Raw genomic sequence first — 18,660 nt, 5'->3', positions numbered from 1 at the left:
TCACTAGGTGTCATCATCACTAGTGTTATTAGGTGTCATCATCACTAGTGTTATGATCACCAGGTGTCATCATCACTAGTGTTATGATTACTAGTGTCATCATCACTAGTGTTATGGTCACTAGTGTCATCATCACTAGTGTTATGACCACTAGGTGTCATCATCACTAGTGTTATGACCACTAGTGTCATCATCACTAGTGTTATGATCACTAGGTGTCATCATCACTAGTGTTATGATTACTAGTGTTATGATCACTAGTGTTATGATCACTAGTGTCATCATCACTAGTGTATCATCACTAGCGTTTATGATCACTAGTGTCATCATCTCTAGTGTTATGATCACTAGTGTCATCATCTCTAGTGTTATGATCACTAGTGTTATGATCACTAGTGTTATTATCACTAGTGTTATGATCACTAGTGTTATGATTACTAGTGTTATGATCACTAGGTGTCATCATCACTAGTGTTATTATCACTAGTGTTATGATCACTAGTGTTATGATTACTAGTGTTATGATCACTAGGTGTCATCATCACTAGTGTTATGATTACTAGTGTTATGATCACTAGTGTTATGATCACTAGTGTTATGATCACTAGGTGTCATCATCACTAGTGTTATGATTACTAGTGTTATGATTACTAGTGTTATGATCACTAGTGTCATCATCACTAGTGTATCATCACTAGCGTTTATGATCACTAGTGTCATCATCTCTAGTCTTATGATCACTAGTGTTATGATCACTAGTGTTATGATCACTAGTGTCATCATCTCTAGTGTTATGATCACTAGTGTTATGATCACTAGTGTTATGATCACTAGTGTCATCATCTCTAGTGTTATGATCACTAGTGTCATCATCACTAGTGTATCATCACTAGCGTTTATGATCACTAGTGTCATCATCTCAAGTGTTATGATCACTAGTGTCATCATCTCTAGTGTTATGATCACTAGTGTCATCATCTCTAGTGTTATGATTACTAGTGTCATCATCACTAGTGTTATGATCACTAGTGTCATCATCACTAGTGTTATTATCACTAGTGTTATGATCACTAGTGTTATGATTACTAGTGTTATGATCACTAGGTGTCATCATCACTAGTGTTATGATTACTAGTGTTATGATCACTAGTGTTATGATCACTAGTGTTATGATCACTAGGTGTCATCATCACTAGTGTTATGATTACTAGTGTTATGATTACTAGTGTTATGATCACTAGTGTCATCATCACTAGTGTATCATCACTAGCGTTTATGATCACTAGTGTCATCATCTCTAGTGTTATGATCACTAGTGTTATGATCACTAGTGTTATGATCACTAGTGTCATCATCTCTAGTGTTATGATCACTAGTGTTATGATCACTAGTGTTATGATCACTAGTGTCATCATCTCTAGTGTTATGATCACTAGTGTCATCATCTCTAGTGTTATGATTACTAGTGTCATCATCACTAGTGTTATGATCACTAGTGTCATCATCACTAGTGTTATTATCACTAGTGTTATGATCACTAGTGTTATGATTACTAGTGTTATGATCACTAGGTGTCATCATCACTAGTGTTATGATTACTAGTGTTATGATCTAGTGTTATGATCACTAGTGTTATGATCACTAGGTGTCATCATCACTAGTGTTATGATTACTAGTGTTATGATTACTAGTGTTATGATCACTAGTGTCATCATCACTAGTGTATCATCACTAGCGTTTATGATCACTAGTGTCATCATCTCTAGTGTTATGATCACTAGTGTCATTATCACTAGTGTTATGACCACTAGTGTCATCATCACTAGTGTTATGACCACTAGTGTCATCATCACTAGTGTTATGACCACTAGTGTCATCATCACTAGTGTTATGACCACTAGTGTCATCATCACTAGTGTTATGACCACTAGTGTCATCATCACTAGTGTTATGATCACTAGTGTCATTATCACTAGTGTTATGATCACTAGTGTCATTATCACTAGTGTTATGATCACTAGTGTCATTTATCACTAGTGTTATGATCACTAGTGTCATTATCACTAGTGTTATGATCACTAGTGTCATTATCACTAGTGTTATGATCACTAGTGTCATTATCACTAGTGTTATGATCACTAGTGTCATTATCACTAGTGTTATGATCACTAGTGTCATCATCACTAGTGTTATGATCACTAGTGTCATCATCACTAGTGTTATGATCACTAGTGTCATTATCACTAGTGTTATGATCACTAGTGTCATCATCACTAGTGTTATGATCACTAGTGTCATTATCACTAGTGTTATGATCACTAGTGTCATTATCACTAGTGTTGGTACTAATTCATCATCATCACTAGTGTTATGATTACTAGTGTTATGATTACTAGTGTTATGATCACTAGTGTCATCATCACTAGTGTATCATCACTAGCGTTTATGATCACTAGTGTCATCATCTCTAGTGTTATGATCACTAGTGTCATTATCACTAGTGTTATGACCACTAGTGTCATCATCACTAGTGTTATGACCACTAGTGTCATCATCACTAGTGTTATGACCACTAGTGTCATCATCACTAGTGTTATGACCACTAGTGTCATCATCACTAGTGTTATGACCACTAGTGTCATCATCACTAGTGTTATGATCACTAGTGTCATTATCACTAGTGTTATGATCACTAGTGTCATCATCACTAGTGTTATGACCACTAGTGTCATTATCACTAGTGTTATGATCACTAGTGTCATTATCACTAGTGTTATGATCACTAGTGTCATCATCACTAGTGTTATGATCACTAGTGTCATCATCACTAGTGTTATGATCACTAGTGTCATTATCACTAGTGTTATGATCACTAGTGTCATCATCACTAGTGTTATGATCACTAGTGTCATTATCACTAGTGTTATGATCACTAGTGTCATTATCACTAGTGTTATGATCACTAGTGTCATTATCACTAGTGTTATGATCACTAGTGTCATTATCACTAGTGATCACTAGTGTCATTATCACTAGTGTTATGATCACTAGTGTCATTATCACTAGTGTTATGATCACTAGTGTCATTATCACTAGTGTTATGATCACTAGTGTCATTATCACTAGTATTATGATCACTAGTGTCATTATCACTAGTGTTATGATCACTAGTTATCACTAGTGTTATGATCACTAGTGTTATGATCACTAGTATCATCACTAGTGTTATGATCACTAGTGTCATCATCACTAGTGTTATGATCACTAGTGTCATTATCACTAGTGTTATGATCACTAGTGTCATCATCACTAGTGTTATGATCACTAGTGTCATTATCACTAGTGTTATGATCACTAGTGTCATTATCACTAGTGTTATGATTACTAGTGTCATTATCACTAGTGTTATGATCACTAGTGTCATTATCACTAGTGTTATGATCACTAGTGTCATCATCACTAGTGTTATGATCACTAGTGTCATTATCACTAGTGTTATGATCACTAGTGTCATTATCACTAGTGTTATGATCACTAGTCTCATTATCACTAGTGTTATGATCACTAGTGTCATCATCACTAGTGTTATGATCACTAGTGTCATTATCACTAGTGTTATGATCACTAGTGTCATCATCACTAGTGTTATTATCACTAGTGTCATTATCACTAGTGTTATGATCACTAGTGTCATTATCACTAGTGTTATGATCACTAGTGTCATTATCACTAGTGTTATGATCACTAGTGTCATCATCACTAGTGTTATGATCACTAGTGTCATTATCACTAGTGTTATGATCACTAGTGTCATTATCACTAGTGTTATGATCACTAGTGTCATCATCACTAGTGTTATGATCACTAGTGTCATTATCACTAGTGTTATGATCACTAGTGTCATTATCACTAGTGTTATGATTACATGTGTTATCATCACTAGTATTATTGCTATAATCATGTGCCATCATCACCAGTGTTATGAATCATAACTTATGATCATGTGTTATCATCACTAGAGTTATGTTTATGTGTCATTCACATTAGTGTTATGATCACTAGTGTCATCATCACTATTGTTATGACCACTAGTGCCATAATCATGTGTCATCATAACTAGTGTTATGATCATGTGTTATCATCACTAGTGTTATGATCATGTGTCTTCATCACTAGTGTTATGATCATGTGTTATCATCACTAGTGTTATGATCATGTGTTATCATCACTCGTGTTATGATCATGTGTTATGATCATGTGTCATAATCACTAGTGTTATGATCATGTGTCATAATCACTCGTGTTATGATCATGTGTCATAATCACTAGTGTTATGATCATGTGTCATAATCACTCGTGTTATGATCATGTGTCATAATCACTAGTGTTATGATCATGTGTCATCATCATTGTAGAAAAATATAGTTTCACAGGTACTTAGTTCAGTTGATAGTATATTGTACCTTCTCTGCTCAGGGAAATGTCTTAGTGCACTTGTATAGGAGAGCACTTAAGTGATATGTTCACTGGGTAACAGGTGATATGATAGTCTCTCTCTCACACCAGGGAGAGGGAGTTGTCAGGCGGGCCTTAAAGGATAAGCGTCAGCTTGTTGTTGCTGAACTGGGCTGACTAAGCTTGACCTTGCCTGCTCCCCAGAAGAAATGCCAATTCACCGTAAACGCTTCTGCGCTTCACCTTACACAAGGATGTAGGGGATTGCCCCCCCCCCAAAAAAAAAAAAATTTGATTCATACTCATGGGGGAATGACTTGGTGAATATATGGGTAATATACATTTGGGTAAATATTTATATAATACAAATGTTGCTGTTTGATTATGATCATGTGTCATCATCACTAGTGTTATGATCTTGTGTCATCATCACTAGTGTTATGATCATGTGTCTTCATCACTAGTGTTATGATTGTGTTATCATCACTTGTGTTATCATCATGTTATGATCATGTGTCATCATCACTAGTGTTATGATCATGTGTCTTCATCACTAGTGTTATGATCATGTGTCATCATCACTAGTATTATGATTGTGTTATCATCACTAGTGTTATGATCATGTGTCTTCATCACTAGTGTTATGATTGTGTTATCATCACTTGTGTTATCATCATGTTATGATCATGTGTCTTCATCACTAGTGTTATGATCATGTGTCATCATCACTAGTGTTATGATCATGTGTCTTCATCACTAGTGTTATGATCATGTGTCATCATCACTAGTATTATGATTGTGTCATCATCACTAGTATTATGATTGTGTTATCATCACTAGTGTTATGATCATGTGTCATCATCACTAGTGTTATGATCATGTGTCATCATCACTAGTGTTATGATCATGTGTCTTCATCACTAGTGTTATGATCATGTGTCATCATCACTAGTGTTATGAACATGTGTTATCATCACTAGTGTTATGATCATGTGTTATCATCACTAGTGTTATGATCATGTGTTATGATCACTAGTGTTATGAACATGTGTCATCATCACTAGTGTTATGATTGTGTTATCATCACTTGTGTTATCATCATGTTATGATCATGTGTCATCATCACTAGTGTTATGATCATGTGTCTTCATCACTAGTGTTATGATCATGTGTTATCATCACTAGTGTTATGATCTTGTGTTATCATCACTAGTGTTATGATCATGTGTCATCATCACTAGTGTTATGATTGTGTTATCATCACTTGTGTTATCATCATGTTATGATCATGTGTCATCATCACTAGTGTTATGATCATGTGTCTTCATCACTAGTGTTATGATCATGTGTTATCATCACTAGTGTTATGAACATGTGTTATCATCACTAGTGTTATGATCATGTGTTATCATCACTAGTGTTATGATCATGTGTTATCATCACTAGTGTTATGATCATGTGTCATCATCACTAGTGTTATGATCATGTGTTATCATCACTAGTGTTATGATCATGTGTTATCATCACTAGTGTTATGAACATGTGTTATCATCACTAGTGTTATGATCATGTGTCTTCATCACTAGTGTTATGATCATGTGTTATCATCACTAGTGTTATGATCATGTGTCATCATCACTAGTGTTATGAACATGTGTTATCATCACTAGTGTTATGATCATGTGTTATCATCACTAGTGTTATGAACATGTGTTATCATCACTAGTGTTATGATCATGTGTCTTCATCACTAGTGTTATGATCATGTGTTATCATCACTAGTGTTATGATCATGTGTTATCATCACTAGTGTTATGATCATGTGTCTTCATCACTAGTGTTATGATCATGTGTCATCATCACTAGTGTTATGATCATGTGTTATCATCACTAGTGTTATGAACATGTGTTATCATCACTAGTGTTATGATCATGTGTCTTCATCACTAGTGTTATGATCATGTGTTATCATCACTAGTGTTATGAACATGTGTTATCATCACTAGTGTTATGATCATGTGTTATCATCACTAGTGTTATGATCACTTGCGTCATCATCACTTCCACATACTACCACATAATTCAGTATATACTGACACATAATTCAATATATTATGACTCATAATTCAGTATAAAGGACCACAAAAATCAGTATATAGTACCTCAATCATTCAGTGTACACTAACACAAAATTCAGTATATAATACCACACTATTCACTTTATAATGACACATATGTCAGTATATACTGACACATAATTTAGTATATAGTATCACACAATTCAGTATATAATGACACGTAATTCAGTATATAATGAAACATATGTTAGTATATAATGACACATAATACAGAATAGAATACCACATAATTCAGTACATAATGACACATAATTCAGTATAAACCGCAACATAAATCAGTATATACTGTTACATAATTCAGTATGCAGTTTCACGTAATTTAGTATATACTGACATAAAATTCAGTATATAGTACCATACAATTTAGTATATGCCGACACATAATTCAGTATATTCTGACACATAATTTAGTATATTCTGACACAAAATTCAGTATATAATGACACATAATTCAATATATAATGACACATAATTCCCTTATATGCTGACACACAATTCAGTATATACTGACATAATTCAGTATAGAATGACACATAATTTAGTGTATACTGACACATAATTCGGTATATACTGATACATAATTCAGTATATACTGACCCTTAATTCAGTATATAATGACACATATTATAATATATACTGACAAAAAATTCTGTATATATAACCACATAATTCAGTCTATACTGACACATGATTCAGTATATACTGATACATAATTTAGTATATAGGACCACACAATTCAGTATATAATGACACATATTTCATTATATACTGACACAATTCAGTATATACTGACACATAATTCAATATATACTACCACATTATTAAATATATATATATATATATATATATATATATATATATATATATATATATATATATATATATATATATATATATATATATATATATATATATATATATATATATATTTCATGTAGATCCACAATGAAAACGTGGATAAGATAAATCTTGATAAAATCACACGGGAAAAGGGAAACAACGGAGCACCTTAGCTTTCGTCTTTATTCAAGACATCTTCAGAGGCAACTGGATTACATGGACAGAGAGAGGCTTAAATATACAGGGTGACCTTAAAAAGATGAGGTCAGGTCATAATGATATCATCCACTAATCCCCACACCAACACACACGTAGAGGAGCTTAAGAGAAGGGGGGTGACGTAACTAGTCAGGTCAGGTCAAAAATAAGGGACCCACTAAATAACTATCATACATCTAGATCAAAGGTTTTCAAAGCATTTTTAACCTTGGGCCACTGACAAATAAATTTATGTAACATATTATCAGTTTTGAACTGACCATCACTAAGGTTTATTGATTTTAATTCCTTAATCAAACTAGCTTCAACCAGAAGTCTTTCTGTGACACAAGCTTAGTAGTATTTAAACCATCTTGTGTCACAGAAAGACTTCTTATGGCGCCGTGAACCTCTGCTTTTAGTATCCTGGTGGTCCAGCGGTTAGCGTTCCCAGGACACAGTCATGGGCTCGTGGGTCGTGGGTTCGAATCCTGGCGGGTTCAGGTGTTGATTGTATGTAGAAGTCCACGTGTTTATTGGGCTAATGAAATATATATGGATCCTCGTGTTTCGAAGCCGGATTTGGTAAAACGTTACTCTGACCACCTAAATGATAAGGGTAGTCCCCATTAGAGGTTTACGGCGCCATAAGCTCGTTGAACAGGATTTGTGTGAAATATAACAGAGTCTAGGACTGCTTTTAGTATCCTGGTGGTCCAGCGGTTGGCGTTCCCCGGTCACAGTCATGGGCTCGTGGGACGTGGGTTCGAATCTTGGCGGGTTGAGGTGTTATATATATATATATATATATATATATATATATATATATATATATATATATATATATATATATATATATATCCTAACTAGATACAAACTAAAACATGAGGAACAGGGGCAAAGAGGAGCCAGAGAAAACTAAGCCATCTACTTCTCTCTGTTATGGTACGACGTATGATTAAGGAACCCGGGTTAGGTAGAGGTCCTTAGGGCGAGTCACTGATCCAGTACAGAAGATGAGAGTGAACTGCCTTTCAGGGCCCTCGTCACCTTGGTGGTTCACGGGAGAGGCTAGACTCTAGAGAGTCTAGAGTGTTGTGGTAGAGGCTACGGAGACGTGGCAGAGTTGTTGTTGGGGCTTCTGACGCTTGCTCCAACGTCATGATGCGGCCAGGTAGTGTTGACCCCCAGATGGCGTTGACCCGGGCGGCAAGGTGGTGATGTTACTGACCCCCAGATAGCTTTGACCCAGGCGGAGGGACGTGACAGTATACTGACAAATAATTCAGTATATACTGACATATAATTCAGTATATACTGACACATAATTCAGTATATTGTACCACAAAATTCAGTATATTTTGACACATAATTCAGTATATACTGGCACATAATTCAGTATATAATGACATATTTCCATATATATATTACTACATATATCAGTATTTACTGACTCATAATTCAGTATATATTACCACATTGTTTAATATATAACGATACATTGTTATTTACATGATGGCACATAATTCAGTATATACTGACACATAATTCGGAATACACTTCCACATAATTCAGTGTTTACTAACACATAATTTAGTTTCTAATACCACCTAATTCAGTATATACCGACACATAAATCAGTATGTACTACCACATAATTTCGTATAAACTGAAACATCATTCAGTATATAGTGACACATAATTCAGTATATGCTGATACATAATTCAGTATATAGTACCTCATAATTCAGTATATAGTACCACATAATTCAATATATACTGAGGCATAATTCAGTATGTAGTACCACATAATTCAATATAACTGACACCTAATTCTGTATATAGTACCTCATAATTCAGTATATAGTGACACATAATTCGGTATATAGTACGACATAATTCAGTATATACTGACTCATAGTTCAGTATATGGTGACACCCAGTAAGGTCTTCCTAACGTGGTCGAAAACATAATCACAGTTCAAAGCCGAAATAAATTATATATCCTATTATGGTCGTTGCATGGATTGTCTGGTCCCTTCTTGATACAGGCGCACATTACTGTGACAAAGAGCTGGCTTAGTATAACATCGACATACAGTAGTAGCCATTAGTGAATACCGGCTCCCAGACGAGGGTCGACTCACAGAACCGGCTATACCTTCTTCTGGAATGGCAATCTTGCTGCAGAAAGAAACCGCATTTTTGGAGTTGGCTTTGCCATTCGCCAATCCATCCTACATAGGCTAACTGGAATGCCTATTGGGGTCAATGTGCACCTCATGACTCACGAAGTTCCACTGAATAACTCATGGCATGCCTTCTTCATCATTACATATACCCCAACACTGGATGCAGAGGATGATATCAAAGAGGCCTTTTATGTCGACCTTGACATGTTTTTTGTTTTTGTTTTTTAATGGAGATTAGCCCACCCGGACACGGGTCATGGGGGCGGCAAATAGGAAAAAAATATGAATAAAAAATAATTAAATAATTAGAAAACACTACTACTAATAATAATAGTAATAATAATAATAATAATAATAATAATAATAATAATAATAATAATAATAATAATATGAATAAAAAAATAGTAATAATGATAATAATAATAAATAAATATATAAATAAAAATAAACCAGATCAAGAGTGAGAAATGATATATACTCTATATGTTGCGTTGTTAAAGCAAGAGAAACAAGTGATACTATGCATTTTGTGCAAATGCGGCAGAAAGTCTCTCAGATAAGCAACCTTATGGAATCCCAGCCGAGGTGTATAAAGCAGGAGGTTCTCTCCTGGAGGCTATATGGGAAAAGAGGAAATCCCCCCAAGCTCTTAAAGACACCTCCATCGTCAATATTTAAAAGAACAAGGGAGACCAGTCGGACTGTGGCAACTATCGCAGGATCTCACTGCTGTCTGTAGCTGGCAAGATTAACGCCCGAGTCCCCATAAACAGAATTTTTCCTGAGGCGGAAAACTTCCTCCCAGAATCTCAATGTGGCTATAGACCATCACGTGGCACCTCTAAAATGATCTTTGCTGCCCGCCGGATACAGAAAAAGTGCAGAGAACAGCGTTGTGACTTGTACAATTGCGCTCAGAAGTTCATTATACACCCGCTGTGGGAGGGCACATAGCCTGTTGCACCGTTCCTGGACGACAGGTCATTATGCCGAACCTCCCACCAACACACAGTGGAGACCGAAAACGGAATAGTTTGATTTGAACGAAGACCCATCCCAAAAAGATGGGAAGGCTATTAATATGAATATCGGCCAACGCTAATGCTGATGGATCATAAATATGCATTGATATCTTGCTTACAAGAAGACGGAAACCATAGTGAAAGGAGTATCCATTCCAATATTAGAATACAATGTGTTAATCGGTATCGCATGAACACTATAAGAAGTAGCTGAACAGAGCTCATATATCAGTAGTCTTCAATGTATTCATTACATTCTATTTTTCCATATAACTCTCTCTCTCTCTTTATTTATCTATTTATCTGTATATATACATCTAACTGTGACCTCTCTGTTATGGAAACATTAAATGTCGCAGACAAGGGAGGAAAGAAACTCCTATGGACAACTGTGCGTACAGTTATAATTAACCTATTTTCAGCTGCACTTCTTATTTAAATACAAAGTCTAAAAGTTAAATGCATTGTTTCTTTCTTTTAAACTTTCCTTCTCTGGTACTGTTTATATATTTTGTATCAATCCATTGGTGTCTTTAGCTGAAGTTATAAGTAATATTATTTTCAATGTGGGATACTGAGATGGAGTATGTGGAATCACAAAGTTTCAGCTTGTGAGGGGTGAGAGGTAAGATGAGGGAGCGAGGAGTCAGCGAAGCTCCATCTAGCTGCACCTTGATATTAACTAATAGGCGTGAGGAAAATGACGCCGTACCAGGTGTGTTTTACTGAGTTAGGTTACCCTTCGATATCATACTTAGTTAAACTTAAGCAACATAAATTTTTCTTTCACATGTAATCTAAAAGAGCAGTCCTCACTGACGACCTACTATCGTTTGTGATCACTGTTATAACCAACACTAATGGACCAGACGGATAATACAAGAGACTCGATAAGAAATGAAAACATGGATGCGGTTATAGCTAGGGAAAATGTTCGTATATCAGTTTCTCAGACAAAATCTGTAAGGTGTAATGTGTATGAAGAAGGTAACCCGAGGATGGTGGCGCACGATCTCTATATAAAGACAAACACTTTATAAACGAGTTTCAGCTAAATTCGTTCACTAGTTTCAGAGTGTCAGGTTACTCGTTGGCGATCGAGATGGCGCTGGAACAGGCCTATTGTGTAGGTATTTGTGTTATAACGTATTTGTGTATCAAACGTCAAAAATGTAAGCTGTGGTCATTAAATTATAGTATCTATCTGTCTGTTTCTATCGAGTATCTATTTGTGTGTCTGAAGAGTCAAAGGGTAGTTGCCTTTACTACTTTCCTCTGATATTAGTAATTTATTGGTATCATATATATTGAATACAAATAATGGGGGATACATTTTAATAAATGAACCTTTTAAATTTATTATATCATAATCATCATCACCCGCTAATAATCCCTTTCAGCAGGAAAGATATAAACAAGAATGTTAGTTTGGGTTGGTGTCCGCCATGCAACTCACAATAACACGAATAGATTATACGGATATATTTTAATCCTCTGCATATTGTGTTTGTATAAATTATAGTCTGCAAATTATTGGTTACCAATATCTATTTAGCTGTAATAAAACACTCACACTTTAGAAGGACAAATGAATTATATTTTCCACATTATCATCTAATACCTCGTCCAGCCTCCCCCTTCTCATTTTTTTTTGAGGGGACCAGCCCACCCGGGCTCAGGTCAACGACCCAAATCAGGGCCTGTGGGCGAAGATATAATAATAATAATAATAATAATAATAATAATAATAATAATAATAATAATAATAATAATAATAATAATAATAATAATAATAAAGAACCACAAATAAAGGCAAAATGAAAAGAAAAGGAAAGATCAATAGAGAGAAAAAATATATGTACAGAGGTATGTTGTGTTGTCAAAGTAAGAGAAACAATTGAAACCCTGCAATTGTGTGTAAATGAGACAGAAAGTCAGATTTTTGTGATGCCAAATGGCAGCAGGGTCTACCATTAAACAACACATGGAGTGAGAATGCTGAAAGGTGTGAATGATTAGAGAGGCAACCTACAGTATCTGACATGGAAGACACACGGTCACGAATAAACTCTGGCCTACGCCTGCACAGTTCCCACTGGGCGTGTACGTGATTCTGGAGTTGATTGGCTTTTCCTCTCGTCTGTTGGCTCCCAAGTGTAGTGAGCTGCCGTCCAGGAAGGGTGCAACAGGTTATGCACCCTCCGCCGCCAGTGTATATCGAATTTCTGAATGGAGCTGTACATGGCCTTTATCATCCTTACTAAGGCCTTCAACTCGGTCAACAGGGAAGCCCTCTGGCGGACCATCAGCAGTTTTGAATACCCAACAAAATTCATCGCTATTGTGAGGCATCTCCACGATGGCATGGGCAGCAGTGTCCTGCACAGTGGCACCCAGTCTGAGTCATACTCTGTTCAAATGACAGCAAATTATAAGTATTAGTAGTATTAGTAGTGTGATTTAATATGTGGTATTTTGGCTATTTTGCAGGTACTTCAAAGGAGACAAGATGGTGATTGTCAGTCTAAGACCGCTACAACCTGGCGACCTGGTGGCCGAAAATTATGGCCCCATCTTCACCCACCATCCCCGTCACGAGCGACAACGGAAGCTCTTATCTCGCTACTGGTTCAGGTTACTACATGGTCTCTCTCTCTCTCTTTAATTATCGTTGCCTCTTCTTTTATGTCTTTCATTGTCTCATTTATTTCACTTTATCGCTGTCTCTCTTTCTGATTTATTTGTCATTATCACTTTCTCTGTCTGTACATCGTTGTTTATATTTGTCTGTCTCCCATTGTCTCTTTCTCATTACTTTTGTTTCTATCTCTCCACATCACTTGTTTCGGTAACTCTCTCTTTGTTTATATCTCTCAGTCTGCCTTTACCTCTCACAGTTTTCTTGCTTCTCTCTTTCTATGTTTTCTTTGTCTTTCGCTAAGTGTTTTTCTTCCTATCTCCCATTGCTGTGTCTCTTTCACCCTTTGTTTTTCTCTATCTCTGTTTATATAACTTTTCTCTGTGAACGAGCACCCTGGTGTTCGGCAATTCTAGCCCCCAGTTGTCTTTTAGTTTGACCACCGTATACGTCAGTCACATTACTGCGATTGCACTTAAATAAATAAACAACTGACGACTGTAATTCACTAGGATCGCTCATTTAGAACACACCATTTATTGTTAAACCACCTTACTCAGCATTCAGAGGTCATAGCCGGATATCCGATCGCCCTTAAAACAGGGCAAACTTTACAATCCAAATTAAGACCTGATTTTACTTTTCTTGTTTTAACAGAGGGCGGGAGGCAGTTTATTTTCCCAGTCTGTTTACTTTCAGATGATGTGCAAACAGTTAACAGGCTGATAAGTTTGTGGATATTGGTACTTGTCTTAGTTTCGGAGATTTGGAAGTGGAGGAATACAATATGACACAACATGCGCCTAACCACTGGTTGTAAAGCAGGAGCCGGTGTCGAGGATGGTGCAGAATTTTCTCACCAAACTTGCATATGAGGTCGCGGTGATAGTCAGAGAGAGCCGAGAGAGTCAGTGTGTTGAGCGTTTTTTGATATGTGGAGTAGTAAGGGGAGAGAATAATTTTGCATGGCCTCTTTTGCACTTTTTCTAGGTGTTTACCTAGTGTGGCATTTAGGGAGGAAGACCAGGCAAGGGAGGCATTGGTGAAATGGGAAGTATGAATGTTGAGTAAACACTGAGGAGCTCGGGCGCAGGAACTCCGAAGGATTTGAATTGTCGGAGGAGGTGGAAATGAAAACTGGAGGATTTGACAACTGTACTGACGTATGTTTTCAAATTTAGTTCGTTATCTATAGTGACGCCGAGGAGCTTAGTGGAGTTCCACAACCTGGAATGTGTTGGGGCCTGAAGTAATGGAGGAAGTTGGGACAAGATCAAAGGAAAGGTTATGTGCATAACCATGGTCTTGGTATGGTTGATGGTAACGTGGTTGTTGGTGGCCCAATTTTGGAGACTGTTCAATAAATTCTGGAGGGCGTTGTAGTCGGGAGCCGAAATATTGACACTGATCCCAATGGCAGAGTTGTCGACATAATTCCAGCCAGTAGTGGTTTCTCTTTGGGCATCATTGATAAGCAGAGCGGTCCAATTTTGGTGCCTTGGGGAACGCCAATGGTGAGTGAGTGAAAAGTGGAGACAGCCCCTCGGAAGCGTAAGGCTTGGCGTCGGTCACTAAGAAAGTCTGTAAGCCATGGTATGACTTCGAAACCTGAGGTCCATAGCTTTGTTGAATAATTTGTAGACGACAAAGTCAAATGCTTTGGTGAAGTCAGTGAAGGCGACAGCCACAGACGTCTTTCGTTTTTCCAGATGGTGGTATATGTAGTCGAGAAAGCTGATAAGACAATGAGTGGTGGAGGAAATTTTCATATTGCCATATTGCTGAGGAGCTATGGCGCCTGCAATATCAGCATAAGCCCAGTCAAACACGAAACTTTCGCAGATGAAGCTGGATATTTGGGTAATGGCAATGGATTATGGGCTTGTTGACTTGGGCACTGGTGACACGCATGAGGTCCTTCAGTCAGCTGGGCATCTTGATTGGCTGAGGGAAGCACTGATGGAGCAGAGGGGTTTAACTAGTTTCGGGGAGAACGCCCTGTAGAGTTTCATTGGTAAATCATTGGGGGTGGTGGAGAGCTTTAACTTCAGCTTGTCCAGACGTTTGGTACTTCAAATTCTTCTACTAAGTCAGTGTGTAAGGGGGCTGGTAGGTAAATATGGAGACTGGTTGTGTCAAGCAGGGGGAGCGTCTGACATATAGTTTCGAAATGGTAGTTTGATTGTTCGCCTGCATTATCTTTAGTGAGATGGCTAAGGAAGGGGAGGGGATGTGTCTTGTTGTTTAGTCCACAGAGTTCTTTAAGCTTACCATACCACTGATTGATATTGGTCTGCTTCAGGTGTTGCAACTTGGTTGGGTAGTGAGACTTCTTTGCAGTGCGTATTTCACAGATGACTTGGTTGCAAAGAGACCAGTATCGGTTGTGGTCATTGAGATGAAAGGCGCTGTCTCTCTGTTGCATAACTCTTTTGATACGAGGTGTGATCCAGGGCAAGTCAGCTGGGTATTATCTCCTGTCACGATCATATATCTCCTGTCATGACATGAGCCTCTGTCTTCTGTCATGATCCTTTGTCTCCTGGCATGATCCTGTCTCCTATCATGTTTTCCTGTCTAATATTATGATCCTCGGTCTCCTGTCATGATCCCCGTCTTCTGTCATGATGATCTATCTCCTGTCATGAACCTTTGTCTCCTGGCATCATCATCTGTCTCCAGTCACGATGCTCTGTCTCCTGTCATGAGCCTCTATCTTCTTTCATGATTCTATGTCTTCTGTCATGATCCTCTGTCTCCTGTCATGATCCTCTGTCTCCTGTCATGATCCCCTGTCTATTAATATGATCCTCTGTCTCCTGTCATGATCCCCTGTCTATTAATATGATCCTCTGTCTCCTGTCATGATCCTCTGTCTCCTGTGATAATCCCCTGTCTATTAATATGATCCTCTGTCTCCTGTCATAAGCCTCTGTCTCCTATCATGATCCTCTGTCTCCTATCATGATCATCTTTCTCCTGTCATGATCCTCTGACTCCTGTTATGATCCCCTGTCTATTATTAAGATCCTCTGTCTCCTGGCATAACCCTCTGTCTCCTGTCATAAGCCTCTATCTTCTGTCATGATTCTATATCTTCCCTCATGATCCTCTATCTCCTGTCATGATCCTGTGTCTTCTGTCATGAAGAGCTATCTCCTGTCATGAACTTCTGTCTCCTGGCATCATCATCTGTCTCCAGTTACGATGCTGTCTCCTGTCATGATCTTGTGTCTGCTGTTATGATCCGCTGTCTATTATTATGATCCTCTGTCTCCTGTCATAAGCCTCTGTCTCCTGTCATGATCTTCTGTCTCCCGTCATGATCCTACGCCTCCTGACATGATCCTCTGTCTCCTGTCATGCTCCTCTGTCTTCTATCATGATCCTCTATCTCCTGTTATGATGCTGTCTCCTGTCACAACCATCTGTCTCCTGTCGTGATCCTCTGTCTGCTGTTATGATCCTCTGTCTCCTGTCATGACCCTCTGTCTCCGGTCATGAACCTGTCTCCTGTCAGGATCCTCATTCTTCTGTTAGGACCATCTGTCTCCTGGCATGATTCTCTGTCTCCGGTCATGATACTCTGTCTCCTGTCATGATCATCTGTCTCCTCTCATGATTATCTCTCTCCTGTCACGATCCTTTGTCTCCCGACATGATCCTATCTTCTGTCATGAAACTCTATCTCCTGTCATGATCCTCTGTCACCTGTCATGATCCTCTGTCTCCGCTCATGATCATCTGTCTCCTGTCATGAGCCTCTGTCTCCCGATGTGATCCTATCTTCTGTCATGATCCACTGTCTCCTGTCATGATCATCTGTCTCCTGTCATGATCCTTTGTCTCCCGATATGATCCTATCTTCTGTCATGATCCTCTGTCTTTTATCATGATCATCTGTCTCCTGTCATGATCCTTTGTCTCCCGATATGATCCTATCTTCTGTCATGATCCTCTGTCTCCTATCATGATCCTCTGTCTCCTGTCATGATCCTCTGTCTCCTATCATGATCCTCTATCTCCTGTTATCATGGTGTCTCCTGTCGTGATCCGCTGTCTCCCGTCATGATCCTCTGTCTCCTGTCATGAAACTCTGTCTCCTGTCATGAACTTTTGTCTTTAGTCATGGTCATCTGTCTCTTGTTATGATCCTCTGTCTTCTGTCATGATCCTCTGTCTCCAATCATGATCCTCTGTCACTTGTCATGAGCCTCTGTCTCCCGTCATGATCATCTGTCTCCTGTCATAATCCTCTGTCTCCTGTCATGATCCTCCGTTTCCTGTCATGATCCTGTGACTTCTGAAATGACCTTCTGTTTCCTCTTGTCATGATCATCTGCCTCCTGTCATGATCCTTTGTCTCCCGACATGATCCTATCTTCTGTCATGAAAATCTGTTTCCTGTCTTGATCTTCTGTCTCCAGTAATGATCATCTGTCTCCTATTATGATCATCTGTCTCCTATCATGATCCTTTGTCTCCCGACATGATCCTATCGTCTGTCATGAAACTCTGTCTCCTGTCATGATCCTCTGTCTCCTGTCATGATCCTCTGTCTCCTATCATGATCCTCTATCTCCTGTTATCATGGTGTCTCCTGTCGTGATCCGCTGTCTCCTGTCATGATCATGATCCTCTATCTCCTGTTATCATGGTGTCTCCTGTCGTGATCCGCTGTCTCCCGTCATGATCCTCTGTCTCCTGTCATGAAACTCTGTCTCCTGTCATGAACTTTTGTCTATAGTCATGGTCATCTGTCTCTTGTTATGATCCTCTGTCTCCTGGCATCATCATCTCTCTCCAGTCATGATCCTCTGTCTCCTGTCATGATCCTCTGTCTCCTGTCATGAAACTCTGTCTCCTGTCATGATCTATTGTCTTTAGTCATGGTCCTCTCTCTCTTGTTATGATCCTCTGTCTCCTGTCATGATCCTCTGTCTCCCTTCACGATCCTCTGTCTCCTGTCATGAAACTCTGTCTCCTGTCATGGTCCCCTGTCTTCTGTCATGATCCTCTGTCTCCTATCATGATCATCTATCACTTGTCATGAGCCTCTGTCTCCTGTTATGCTCCCTTCTATTATTATGATCCTCTGTCTCCTGTCATGAAACTCTCTCTCCTGTCATGATCCTCTGTCTCCGCTCATGATCATCTTTCTCCTGTCATGATCCTCT

At 38.2% G+C, this 18,660-nt stretch overlaps 1 protein-coding gene across 1 annotated transcript in view; it reads left to right on the top strand.

Annotated features, from left to right (window-relative positions):
* LOC121868942 (SET and MYND domain-containing protein 4-like) overlaps positions 1-18,660 on the top strand; it is a 147,517-nt gene that overhangs the window by 75,424 nt on the left and 53,433 nt on the right. The window contains exon 4 of the mRNA XM_042369974.1: positions 13,336-13,479. Within this exon, the coding sequence (XP_042225908.1) occupies positions 13,336-13,479 (144 nt within the window). The remainder of the gene's footprint in view (positions 1-13,335; positions 13,480-18,660) is intronic.

This window comes from Homarus americanus, unplaced genomic scaffold (genome assembly GCF_018991925.1).
Source record: "Homarus americanus isolate GMGI-L3 unplaced genomic scaffold, GMGI_Hamer_2.0 scaffold24694, whole genome shotgun sequence".
NCBI lineage: Eukaryota > Metazoa > Arthropoda > Malacostraca > Decapoda > Nephropidae > Homarus > Homarus americanus.
Note: the sequence above shows the minus strand (reverse complement) of the source record. Positions and strands in the feature narration are given on the sequence as shown.